General features: G+C 44.9%; 1 protein-coding gene across 1 annotated transcript in view; it reads right to left on the minus strand.

The window, feature by feature from the left end:
• The window catches only part of GLDN (gliomedin), a 600,890-nt gene that overhangs the window by 458,001 nt on the left and 128,915 nt on the right, over positions 1 to 13,974 (minus strand). Inside the window, exon 4 of the mRNA XM_078684820.1 lies at positions 8,193 to 8,300. Within this exon, the coding sequence (XP_078540946.1) occupies positions 8,193 to 8,300 (108 nt within the window). The remainder of the gene's footprint in view (positions 1 to 8,192; positions 8,301 to 13,974) is intronic.

The following is a 13,974-nucleotide window of genomic DNA, read 5'->3' on the forward strand; positions in this document are numbered from 1 at the left end:
ACAGTCACTCTCATTTTTATACTTCTTATTTAATGGCTTTCCGTGTGCATTTTGTGTCTGTTCCTCTCCTGGAGCATTCCCAATTTACTTGTGTCATTGCATTGCTTACTTTTAGGGAACTGCTTTTTTCTTGTCTTAAGCACTCCATTAGAGTGCATATATTTTCTTACTACTATATAAATACACCACATATCAAACTAATTTATAACACATACCAACAATCCACATAAATACACTGCACACCATACAACATAATTCCAATCAGTATAATTTCACTCAACACCAAACAGTCCCATGCCACACAAATCAACTCAATACGTTTGCCTTACATGTCACATAATTTAACAACAGTCCACAAAATACAAATCAACAACACAATGTCATAACACACCATATACATACAATCCAGACCACATATTTCCACCTCACACCACAAATTCAACAGCACCCTACACACATCTTAAGCTTACCTATTCTTTTTTATCACCAAAAAGGCAAAGTTATCTTCACGGTTCTACGCCACACAATTCAACTCCACAAACTTCCAATCCACCCCACATAATTCAACACCTGGCCTCGTAATTCAACTCAACAGCAAAATTGCACAACACACCACGTACATTCAATCCAGACCACGCAATTACACAACATGCCACAAAAATCAACAGCACCCCACATAAAACAAAATACCATTCCACATAATTACACTCCATACCACCCACTCCCACTCCAAATAATTCCAATACTCTAAATACTACATAATTAGTATCCACATAATTCTACATCCCTACCACATAATTCCGCTACACATAAGCACTCTACAACTAACAATTCCATTCCGACCCACATAATTTCACTACACACCAACTATATACACTTCATAACACATAAGTAAAACATATTGTCATTTACAATGCTAATAACTAACATAATTAAGTACGAGACCTATTGAATTTATAATCGTTGTTCATTTTAGTCCTGGCTCTATTCAACCAGGGGAGGGGTCTTGGTGCGCGTAGCATGCATTTCTTTGTAAATGTTTGCCTTTATTTCTGTGAACAAGAAGCTCTTTCATGCCCTCTTTCTAGTAAAGGGGTGCATGTAGTTTCGGACACTGCAGCTAGAATATTTCAAAATTATTTGTACATGGTGTTAGATTCTGCTTGTGAAGTACTATCTACACTCTTTGCCACAGCATGAACAGCTACTTGCACTGTGAGGCACCGTACTGCACTTTAAGGGGCATTATTAAAGCAAGTGTATCAACTTTGTCATGATTCATGACTATAATACAATTTAGCAACCGCTCTAAAGGTGGCTGCTCTCCTTGTAATTTTAATTTAATTGATTTCATCTCTTGAGTTTGTGGCTTTTAAGGTGCAGCTTGTTTGCTACAGTTATGGATAGGTAATTCAGAAATTTTGCTTTTGTTGTTTGCCGCTGAGCACGCCGGATATGTCACAACGCACCATTGGGCCAGGGGTGGCCAGAGGTTATAAGTAAAATGGACGGAGACCGCTCAAGGTCTTCCTGCCCCACTCCAGTAACCAGTGTGGGTCTCTATTCTTTTTGCGGTGCGCAAGGATTGGAAAGTGCGATTCACCCACCCTACTTTAGGGCACAACACTGGCGATGAGCGAGGGGGCGAGCCCGCAAATCATCTGCTTAACTTGTAGAGCCCTGCAGTACAGCAGAGCAGGAGCCATGCCAGTGGCCATTTCTGAGTCATCAGCTGTGCTAGCCTGCAAACCGGCAGCGAACTGCCGACCACGCCCCTACACACTACAGCACCGCAAGCAGCTGGCGTCAAACCAGGGAGTGGCGGACACAACGGGACATGCCACATGCTCAATCCTGGAATAACGAGGGAGGTAGAATCTTGAGCCACACGCCGCAGGGTGTTGCCCCCTCCCAGGAGTCTCCCAGCCTCTGGTAGACCAGCAACTGGACCGAGCGAGAGGTACTGTTAAAGGCTGAAGCCTATTCCATCAAAAAGACACAAACAAACATTGGTCAAAGCAGTAGTTATGGGGCAATAGTCATGTTTTCAAGGACCTGCCCAGTACTCATCAGCTAAAGAAAAAAAGAAAAAAAAAAGATTTTAAATAAAACAGGAATCCACCAAATACTGTATAAACGAAGAAAAGGAAACAGTGGCACAGAGAGAAAAAAAACAGCAAGAGACAGTGCACACTACAGTTCCACAAGGAAAATCGCACATGGGAAAGCTTACACCAGCCCCTCAGAATGGGAGATGAAGTGAATGCTGCCCAACATCCTGGCCACGTCGTCACGCAATATGCCCTCACAGGTTTACTACCCCCATTCAGCATGCTGGCCGATCCCACAACTGCCTCCCCCAGGTGGAAAACATGGGTAGGGCGTCTGAACAACTATTGCGTGGCAACACGAGAAACCCATGGTGCTGTTAAACGTTCACTACTCCTACACTAAACGGGGAAAGAAATCTACCTCCTGTTCAAGCACCGACCAAACACAGGCCCACCTACTGACTATGACGCCGCTGTGAGAGCACTCAAAGATCACTTTGACCTGCAACTCAACCTGGATTGCCAGGCCAGACAGTGAGAGGGCGAATCGACACACTCTACGCCAGGCTACGGGAGCTAGCGAGCACCTGCATAGCTGATGATCAGCTCAAGGAGATCCTCGCCCAGCTAATCCAGCGATGCCGCAACAAGACGTTGCACGGTCTAATTCTAAAGCAACCGAATATAAACTTGGATGACATCCTAATCCTAGCGAGGTAGCACAACCTATTGGATTCTAGAGCCGACAAGATGGATCTAGCGCTGACAAGGACGAGAGCGTGGTTGTCAATACGCAGCAAGAAGATGCAGTAAGAATGAGAGAGAAAGGGAATGGCCCCAGAGTGCGTCCATTCCAACCCCAGAAGAACAGATGCCAATACTGCGGGCGGGAAGAACATTAAATCAATGCTTGCCCCACACAAGGCCAGATATGCTCCCACTGCGGAATCCCTAACCACTTTACCTCATTTTCCCAAAAGAAGGCCCAAAGCAGAGACCCCCGGAGCAATAAGCCACTGAGGAAAATGATAAACTAACTGTTGAGCAAAACCCTCACACATGCGGGTGACTCGAGGACCACTCCTCGAGCGACCTACCAGGTGGAAGATTTTTCACTGGAAGAGGATGAAGAAGAGGAAATATTCCCCATCTTGTTCACAAGAGAACAGAAGAGGCACAAGAGACCGCAACCTACATGCACGATCCGTGTGGCAGGGTCAGAAATATAGGCGGTCATCGACACCAGGCCTGCGTAAATGTCATGGGGCTACTGCAGTTCAACCTCCTACCATCCAGGCCGCAGTGTGTGCAGTCCAAAACTGAAATGTTTGCGTATGGGAGCCGATCACCTTAATGCCTATGCGGAGGGATGACAGTACCCATTCAATTAGAAGACAACCAGATCACGGCAACAATCCATGTTATCAACCAAGAAGCAAAAAGAACAATTGATGGACAGAATGTTCAACAATGTCAAACATTCACCCCAGTACAGACTAAATACATTGTTTTTTTGATCCCCATGCCATTCCAGTTTAAATCCAGCCATATGCAAATCAGTCTTGACCCAGCTTCCTAAGGGAACAGTCCAACCTGAACTGCCAAGCCATGTCCTCCCTGGACCAGAAACAAGCATCTTGAGACTGTTTTTGGCATATTACCCCTTATTAGCCAGGCTAGCTCGACTTCAGTGGCATGGAGAGCACCGGACCCACGTCTGGGCATACCCGTCCCACTTGGGGTGATAAATGCAAAAAGAACAATTGATGGACAGAATGCTGAACAAAGTCAAACATTCACACCTGTACAGAGCCTAAACCCATTGTTTCTTAGCTCCCCATGCCATTCAAGTTTAAAATCAGTCATATGCAAATCAGTCTTGAGCCTGCTCCCTTTGGCAATCAAGAAGCAAACATGCTGATCAGCAGCCAATCCAGGGAAGACATTCGGGAGGAGTGTGAAGTCAAATCAAACGGACCACCGACTTGAATAGTTCCCAAACCTCTTCAGAGGACTGGGGTGCATAAAACATCCACCTGTGAAACTACACACTGATCCAACTGTAACACCAATGGCACTCTGACACCAACGTATCCCTTTCCACCTTCGACTGCTGGTGGAGAGTGAACTGCAAAAGCTCCATGTGTCATCGTTGAGAAGCCAAAAAAAACAGGAAAGATAAGACTAGGTATCGACATGTGGCTCCTAAATAAGGACATCCGGAAGGAATACCACATATCCCCAACCATGGACGAAATTGTAGCTGATGTCAACGGCTCCGTGCTGGTTCTCAAAACTGGACCTGAACGCCAGGAATTATCGACTGGTCCGGTGGGAAGAAAGCAGGCACATAACCACCTTCAGCATGCACCTAGTAGAAACACCTCAACTTTGGCATTTCCTTGGCAGCTGAGGTATTTCAAAATGCTGTACTTGAGATCTTAACAGGACTGCTAGGCGTCCTTAATGTCAGTGATGACATTCTCATACATTCCTCCATGTCATATGAACACTACAAGCAGATTTACCAAAAAGGGGAAGTCTTGCCGGTTATGATGCGTGTGTCATTGTCCTGTTCAAAGAGTATTACTCAAGACTCATTGCCCTTACCGTGAACTTCTATTTTTACCATCATTAGGACCTTGCAAGTGATTTTTGTTCACATATATAAAAGATCGTAAGATTTTAACTATACTTCGCTTTTGGAAACTTTATCTCCACTAAGACGCTATTACACCAGTCATCTCTCATTATTGCTGGGAGGCCATATATGAGGAATTCCCTCCTCATCATCAGGCCCCCTTTCAGATTGATCTTATAGGACGGTGCATGTTTCACTATGCTAAATTTTTCGTGTTGAATGACTTAACTATTCAGGAGATTTTCATCACTAGTTGACCTCGCGCACTGTGCCCCTCGGGACACTGCTGGTTGTCCTGTCTCACTATCTTTCAACGCCCATTGGTCAATTATCCAAGAGCCCTGGTGAAGTTCCCTTTTGGCGCAATTGGGAACGAAACGCGTTGGCTGTGTGCTGGTTTTTAAGATTGACTGAATAAAAAGAAGCACTTTTTTGGACTTACTGTTTGCGCGTCTACTTTCTACGAGTGCACCTTCCATCTTTTCGTGAAAATTGAACACTACAAGCACCTCCGAGCCACTTTGAAGCATCTCCAGGAATATGGCGTCACCCTGCACCGAGAAAAATGCCTGTACTTTCCACAAACGATATAGTTTTTCAGATATATATGTTCAACCAGAACAGGATACAAACAGACCCCTGAAAGTACCAAGCTTTAAAACAAGCACTACCACCCACGACCGTGTCTGAGGTATGAAGCTTCCCCAGGATGGTCACATACTGTGGCTGATTCATCCCAGACGTGGCCACCAATGTGGAACCACTGAGAGCCCTAACTCATACAGACACCAAGTGGAGCTGGGGTCACAGTGAGGAAGCAGCGTTCCAGCACAACAAGGGTGCCCTCCTCGACAACGCTACGCTAGTGTACTTCGATCCAGACAAGCACACTAAACTGCTAGTGGATGCCAGCATAGTGGGTCTAGGAGCAGTGCTGGCCCAGGAACAAGAACCAGGATTGTGGGCAGCCTTGGCATGCGCCAAGAAAGTGCCCTCACCCAATGAAGCGCAATCTGCCCAAATCGAGCAGGAGGCTCTGGCAATCAAGTGAGGGTGCAGGCATTGTCATCTCTACATAAGTGGCCAGCCCTTCAAGGTCCTCACTGACCATCAGACTCTTTTTTCACTGTTCAGAGAATCATCAATGCACCTACCGGCCCTCCATTTACAGCAATACCTTTTTGACGTTGTCTACCGAACCGGAGAAAGAACCCGGCCGACTTGCTCTACCACCACCCGATACCATCGTACATCCAATGTGAAGTTCAAGATGTTGAAACAATGGAGGCGTACATCAACATGAGCTCAGCAGAGCGTGTCCCTGAGCCCTGACACTGGCAGACATCATGGAAGCAGCTGAAGCAGACCCGGTCTTTGCGATGGTGCAGAATGCTGTTCAAGAGGGCACATGGCAAAACTTTCTGCAAGATGCCAATGACTAGTGTGGGTAAGATCGTTAGTACCTCACGAAGATGTGGAGCGTGAGGAATGAACTGAATATATCCGGAGAAGGTATCCTCCTAATTGAATCCCGCATCATCACCCCAGCGGCACTGCACCACCACGTAACACAATTGGCCTGGGGAAGACATCAGGGGTCGATGAAGATGAAGTCGAGAATGTGGCAGAAAGTATGGACAATGGCCCACCCCTTCAATGCGGGGAATTCAGTGATTTCATGAAATGTCACCGCATCACCCACTAGTGGCCACAAGCCAAAGGAGAAATTGAAAGGTTCATTAGAACATTCATTGAAATGGTCCGGATTGCGATGATTGAGTGCCCTAATTAAGGGTGCCACCTACAACTATTTCTACCAGACTACAGGAGCGCACCACACAGCACCACCCAACAAACCCCATGGGCACTGATGCTTAATGGGCCACGCAGGGACGCCATCCACACGTGCCCGGGGTGGACGCTTCCCACGTATGATGAGTACAAGGCACACACATGAAGGAAAAAGCAGAATGCAGCAGCCAGCCATAATATGGGTGCCAAGCATCATGACCTCCAACCGGGGGACCAAGTAGTCATCATGGACCAAAGACCAAGATGGAAATTCAGGACACCGTACGAGCCAGGATTATGAACAGTGGTAAAGGTGGAAGGAACCATGGTGATGGCCGCAAAGTGACAAGAGACCATGGCCCGGAACATCTCCTGGTTCAAGAAAGTGGAGGTTGCCCCACAACACCAAACTCCAGAGGATGAAGGAGCAGAGGAAGAGGGCTGGCCCTGGGGAGAAGAAAACCCAATGCATGGCACAGAGCCAGCCTGCAGGCATCCAATAATAGTCAAGGACGTCCCAACTCCGAGTGCACCACCCTCGACAGCCTATCAAGAGCCACCCAGCTGCGATCAACAGACACTATATCGCCTGAAGCCAACCCTCAATCAAGCCTAAGCCTACGGCTCAAAGACTTTGCATGCCACCTAAATACTGACATACGAACTGTTGCAAAGGACTGAGATGGGATGTGGAAGGTCAGAAGTCCTGGTGTTTGCCAGCGAGTACGCCGGATATTGTCACAACGCACCCTCAGGCCAGGCATGTCCTAAGGTTCTAAATAAAATAGGCGCACACTGTTCAAAGTCTTCCCGCCCACTTCTGTAACCAGTGTGGGTCTCAATTCCTTCCGTCCTGTGCAAGGCCCATAAAGCGCGATTCACCCACCCTACTTTAGGGCACAACAATTCACACACTGCCTCCCGTGCAACTCTTTCTGCAGAATGTTCTCCAATAAACAATCACCTCTTACTTTTATAAATTTTAACAACATTTTCCAGATAGAGTTTTTAATTCAAAAAGAGTAATATTTACAAGATGTTCAGGATTACAGGATGTTCAGAAGCTAAAATGCTTCTCCCAGGAGGTTCATCACTGAATCGTTTTGATTTGATAGTGCTTATTACTTCAAGTGACATGAAACATTCAGAGCGAGGAGAGGTAACTAATATCACACTTTGACTAAAAATACATATTTTAACGCTCCTTTGCACTTCAATGCATGTTTTGATGCCCCTAAATTATTTATTGGTTCCGTCTAATGAGCCTGGGGTGATTAGTTAACAATAAGTAACTTCCATTTGTACATTTTAACCAGCGAATATAGAATTTTTTCAAGCGTTCTTTGATTCTTATATTTTAAGTCGAGGACACACTTGTAGAAGAGATAATAGGCACAAGATTCAGAAGAGTTTACCTCATGGAGGATGTCTTTATGTCTAGAATAGCTTTCGATTACTTTCAGTATGATATTTTAAAGTTACCGTGGCAACATTTTGAAAGGTAACAATCGCGCATGCAGGTTTTAAAGCAGTATGGTATCGCAACAAGGCAGATATCAGAAATCCAATATATTAATTTGACTTTAAATACATATAACGTTACTATTTATGCTCAAATATACTTTATAGTTAACCATGGTCTAAAACATATTTTTGTAATTGCGCATGAGAGACTTTGTTAAACAAGAGTGGTAAAGATAAAAACATACCTATTTTCCCTTTTCTTCCATTGACTCCTGGATCTCCTTTCTTTCCTGGGATCCCAGGAAGCCCATCTGAACCATTGTACCCAGGAAACCCATCGTCGCCCGGTGTCCCTTAGCAAAGGAAAGCACAATGTTATAAACCAGGCCTTTTACTCACAGTCTTCCGATTTTGTTGATAGTAATGGTGTTTTTACTTTAATTCCAAACTATGCATTAGTAAAAAATAGATTTTTCAGTTGCGTCCCGTTACTTCTTGTAGAACACACCTGTGTTCTGAATGGTTTACAAAGCCAGTGCAGATGGCGCTGAGAGGTAAGTGATACAGAAGAGGGTAGAGGCCACATGTACTAACCTTTTTAACAGCCACAAACACTCCCATTCACACAATCAGAGCATTTACAACTGCTAAAAGGTTATTCATTATGTACACAACTCATTTTAGGAGTTATTAAAGTTTTACGAACTCCGAAAATGGGTTTAGAAATGTATACCAAATTGCTTCCAAATTGCAATTTGGTACCGTATGTATGAAGGATGAGAGACCTGAAATCCGGTCGCTAATCATTCATAAGTTACTGACTTCCATATTGAGTGGTAACTTATCCACAGGGAAAGGTTCCGGTTTGTACTCCTTTTCTATTAGGGTGGCAGCTTTAGAAGGGCCTAAGCTGTGGGCAATGAGATATGGCCAATCCGTGGCAGGTTGCAATCAGGGCCTGAATTGTACACAGAGGGTAGGGTATTTTTTCGTAGAAGTTAAACATAGCATATAATAAAAATGAAAAATAAATGATATTCACTGAAAAACAAGGTTAAAGTTTAGCTATGATTATCTTTGGTTACAACTACTTAAAACCTTAAAACCCATCTCTCTCTGTTTGTGTATGTATTTATATATATATATATATATATATTTAGAGAAAACCAAACGAACTATGAAAGCACGCTCTCAGGACAAATGAAGAAGTAAACACCGGAAGGTCTGAAAGTGCTGTTTATTCCACAACGCGTTTCACCGTAAAACGGCTTGATCAAGCCGTTTTACGGTGAAACGCGTTGTGGAATAAACAGCACTTTCAGACCTTCCGGTGTTTACTTCTTCATTTGTCCTGAGAGCGTGCTTTCATAGTTCGTTTGGTTTTCTCTAAATTCAAATTGGTCGGCTTTACTCCGCCGGCGTGCACGCCACCTTTCACGGGTCGCTGAGATCCAGAAGGAGTTGCTTTCGTGGTATGGATATATATATATATATATATATATATATATATATATTCACTGAAAAAAACATAAGTTTCAGGGACGTTATAGTTAGAAATTAGCAGTAAATAAACCTTAAAAATTCACTGAAAAAAACACACATTTCCGGGACGTTATAGTTAGTTGGAGATTTCACTCATACAAAACCATAGTAATTCGGCCGTTATAGTTAGTTGAGCTAACTATAACTTGCGCCCCCCAATGCACTGCTGATGACGTCACATATGATATCACTCATGACATGGTCAGTGACATCACTGATGACATTACTGATGACATCATCCAGTGACTGTGTGTTTCTAAAAAGCTTAAGTAAGTTTCATATAGCTATATATATATATACTAGCAGCCCGTCCCGACGTTGTCTGGGTATGAATTGCTGCCGACCAGTAGTATATTGTTTTGTAGGATTTCGTTTTGATAGCATTTCTTATCTGTGACAGGCCTGTGAAACGCTCCGATTCACAGTGCACTGCTGAAGCACTTAAGAGTGCGCGTTCAGTAGTGTGTGAATTCGAGTTTCCCTACTTTATTTTTCCTTGCAATATTATATAGGGCGAACTCGACAACATGGCATGAGCACAATTTACATTACAGAAGAACACATTCATTTGTGGTAGGCACGGGGAGACAAAGCGATTTGCCTGGAATCACAGGATGTTGAGCTGATGCCGAGATTCGAATGTAGCTCCCCAGCTCTAAAGTTCGCAATTCTAGAACTTGTGGCGGGAGGTGTGTCTAAAAGTGTATGTCGGTGCTGGCCGTCAATGAGAGAGACCTGTGCATTTTTCAAATCGGTGGTGAAAAAATATGAGTATGTTGCAGGAGATGTGGGCCGCCGTGCCACCAATGTACTTACCGGGGGAGGGTAAACACCCATTATTTCGCAACTTTCTTTCCGCATACCATCACTCCACATACTTTCATTACGAAAGTACCATGACTCCACAATGCCATTATAACGCACATTTTATATGCTTTTACCACGCATACATTTACAATGAAATTCGTTGTAAATGCATGAATGGTAAAAGCATGTTTTTTTTAATGTTTGGATAAGGTAAGTATGGGTATAGGGGTATATGTTTTGGGGTACTGAGGTATATGTTTTGGGGTGTTTGGGTATTTTAAGGGTTCAGATAGAGTTTTGGGTTATGGGGTACAGGGGTAGTTTTAGGGTTTAGGGATAGGTATGGGTTTTGGGGTACATGGGTATTTTTAGCGTTCAGGGCTAGGTTTGGGTTTTGGGGTATAGGGGTATTTTTAGGGTTCAGGGGTAGGTTTGGGTTTTGGGGTACAGGGGTATTTTAAGGGTTCAGGGCTATGTTTGGGTTTTGTGGTACAGGGGTATTTTTAGGGTTCAGGGCTAGGTTTGGGTTTAGGGGTACATGGGTATTTTAGGGTTCAGTGGTAGGTTTGGGTTTTGGGGCACAGGGTTATTTTTATGGTTCAGGGCTAGGTTTGGGTTTTGGGGTACAGGGGTATTTTTAGGGTTCAGGGGTAGGTTTGGGTTTTGGGGTACAGGGGTATTTTAAGGGTTCAGGGCTAGGTTTGGGTTTTGGGGTACAGGGGTATTTTAGAGGTCAGGGGTAGGTTTGGGTTTTGGGGTACAGGGGTATTTTTAGGGTTCAGGGCTAAGTTTGGGTTTTGGGGTACAGGGGTATTTTTAGGGTTCAGGGGTAGGTTTGGGTTTTGAGGTACAGGGGTATTTATAAGGTTCAGGGCTAGGTTTGGGTTTTGGGGTACAGGGGTATTTTTAGGGTTTAGGGATAGGTTTGGGTTTTGGGGTACAGGGTATATTATAGGGTTAAGATGGGTTAGTGTTTAAGGGTGTTGGGGTATTTTAAGGAGTAAGGGTGGGTTATGATTATGGGGTGCAGGGGTATTTAAAGGGAGCAGGGTGGACACCCGGAGCTGGAATGTACAGAACCTGGGAAGAAAAAACAATGAAATATTGGGCAAAACGCTCGCTTTTTTTTCCGTAATCCCGCGCCCCGCACACGCCCACGCCCCCAGCACATGCCCACACCACACGATATGAGACATGGCATGAAGGGCGGAACGTACCACACGCCCCCAGCGTTTGTCACGCCCCCAGCACACGCCCACAGCACAATGCAGACACGCCCACAAGGGACTACTTTGCTGGCACGGTCCTTTTACCTTTTAAATGTATATGGTGGGCGTCTGCATAGCCTATGTCCTTCTGCTGCAACTGCCCTTTCCAACGCTGTATTGGGTGTTGTGATTGGTGCTGTGGTTCCTGAGATTACCCGCCTCAAAGGTTTGGGCTCTCTCTTTATTATATTAGTATAGATATATATATATATCCACACAAAGTTACCTCCAAACAGAAGGGCCCACACAGGAAGGTAAGTGTTGTATACGTATTTAATGGCAGCTGTTATGCAGTTCAAGGAATCTTTTCCACCAATTAATAACAAAAGTCCAGCCGACGCATTTCGTGCTCTGCGTACTTCATCCTGGGCTCATGGACTGAAAACGAAGAACACACAGCATGCAGGTGTTATAACTTGATCCAAACCCAAGTGGGCATGGCCACTCAATGGTGTTCTGGGATCTGTTGTTTTTCTCCCAGCTGAGAGATTTGGTTTTGGATATATATATATATATATATATATATATATATATATATATATATATATATATATTACCTACTGGCGGTCGCCAGTAGGTAGTTATAGTTAGGACCTAGTTTCCATAGGAAATCCTCAACATTCTATTTGGATTAACTTTGGCCCTGGTGGATGAATCTTTGCGGATTTCTCAAAGAAGATGGCTCGGTCCGCTGCGCTCCTTCCCTGAAAGTTTGGGGGCGATTGGTGAAGTGGGGGCTGAGATAAAAGGGGGTCCCAAAACGTGTTTTCTCAATGTTATTTTCCATAGGACGTTTAGACACGGCTACAGGTCGAACGGCTGAATGGATTTATAAGAAATTTGGCAAAACTGTAGAGTCCGGCTCGCAGATGACGCTTTTTTTGGAATGGTGTAAATCCGTTCAGTACTTGCTTAGAAAATTAAAGTTAAAGTCAATTATATATCTATACGCGCGCACGAGTGCGCGCACTGGAGCGGAATTTTTTTTTTGCTGCGTGACGTCTGTTAACGTTCGATTCGAAGGAAATCAGGAAGTGTTGACCGCCATTTTGTCACTGCGAGTAAATATATTGTTCATTTCAAAGCGTTGGAACATGGAAAGGGGAGAAGGCAGAGATTGTTTTGCTGCGTAGGTTTTCTCAGGGTGTGCAGTAAGGTCCTTAAAGGCGAAAATATATATATATATTTTTTTTAAAAGTTGCGTGGTGCGCGCACTCGGGCGCGCACACTCGGGCGCGCACACCTATTTACAAGAGTGTGAAAATGGAGATAAATCAGAAGTTTGAGTGCTTTGATATAAGGTGGCTCTGAAAAGAGCCCTTGTGTTAATTGAGTTTTTTCTGCATTTATAAGTAAGTAGCGATGCAGAGCCGGATGTTGCAGAGGAAGATTCTGTTTCTGCCTTCCTTCTTACTTAGTTATGGTTTTTTCACTCCCACTCCAGGCTTTTAGTCTGTGGATGGAAATCCATGAACCTAGACTCACCTATGAAAATCATACTATTGATGCTTGACTGAGGCCAAGGAGATCAGAGTGCATGTGTGTGTAAGGTGATGTACCTCTGGGGAGATGATGTTATGTTTAAACGTAGCCCCTGAGTGCTTAGTTCGGTTCTGTTCTCTGTCACTGTTGTTGATTTAGAGCCCCAAATACAAAGGCTTGTTGTTGCTTGTGAATCCCCAAGTGTATATTTGCTCATACTGATCCATAACGCCCCAGCGTATCCATGTCGTAGGCCGCAAGAGTGGGCGAAACTCAGCTGGCCGAGCAAAACTTGGGGAGGGGGCAGGAGCCAAGAGGAAACAAGGAGGGGTTTTCATCATTTGGGACAAAAAGTATTTCTAAACCAATGAAAAGTTTTATTAACAAGTCACATGACCTGTTATGCTTATGTTACGCGCTCCGGATTGCTTCCGGGAAGCTGCGCTTCGCGCCTCGCGCACCGGAGCACTTCCGGGTGCGCTAACGCGGCGTGTCATATGACGCATTATGCAACAACGCGATACGTCGTTGGGGCTCCACCGGAACTGATTGAATTGGTAGTCTACAGTGTTTCTGGAAGTTTCAGACTGAAGCTGGCGTCAGCATGAGAGCACCCCGTGGCTACGTCGTGGCCATTCTGCGAGCAATCATGGCAGAAGCTCCCTACCGGAACTCTGCGGGAGTCGGGGGCCCCGGTGACTCTTGTAGAATCTTCAAGGCTGATGGGACGCTTTTGGGAATGGGGCCCATGCCGTAGCAGTCAAGCGTCCGAGTTCCAGGGTTGTCCAGAGCCATCCTTGCAGGCCAGGCCCAAGTCTGTGGAGCCGACCGCCATTTCCTGAGCTCCGTGGCAGCCGCCTGTCGCTGTACCGCAAGAGTGGGTGCAATTCAGCCGGATGGCGGGTGAGACGCTGTAATAGCAAGAGCA

This window comes from Lissotriton helveticus, chromosome 3_2 (assembly GCF_964261635.1).
Source record: "Lissotriton helveticus chromosome 3_2, aLisHel1.1, whole genome shotgun sequence".
Lineage (NCBI taxonomy): Eukaryota > Metazoa > Chordata > Amphibia > Caudata > Salamandridae > Lissotriton > Lissotriton helveticus.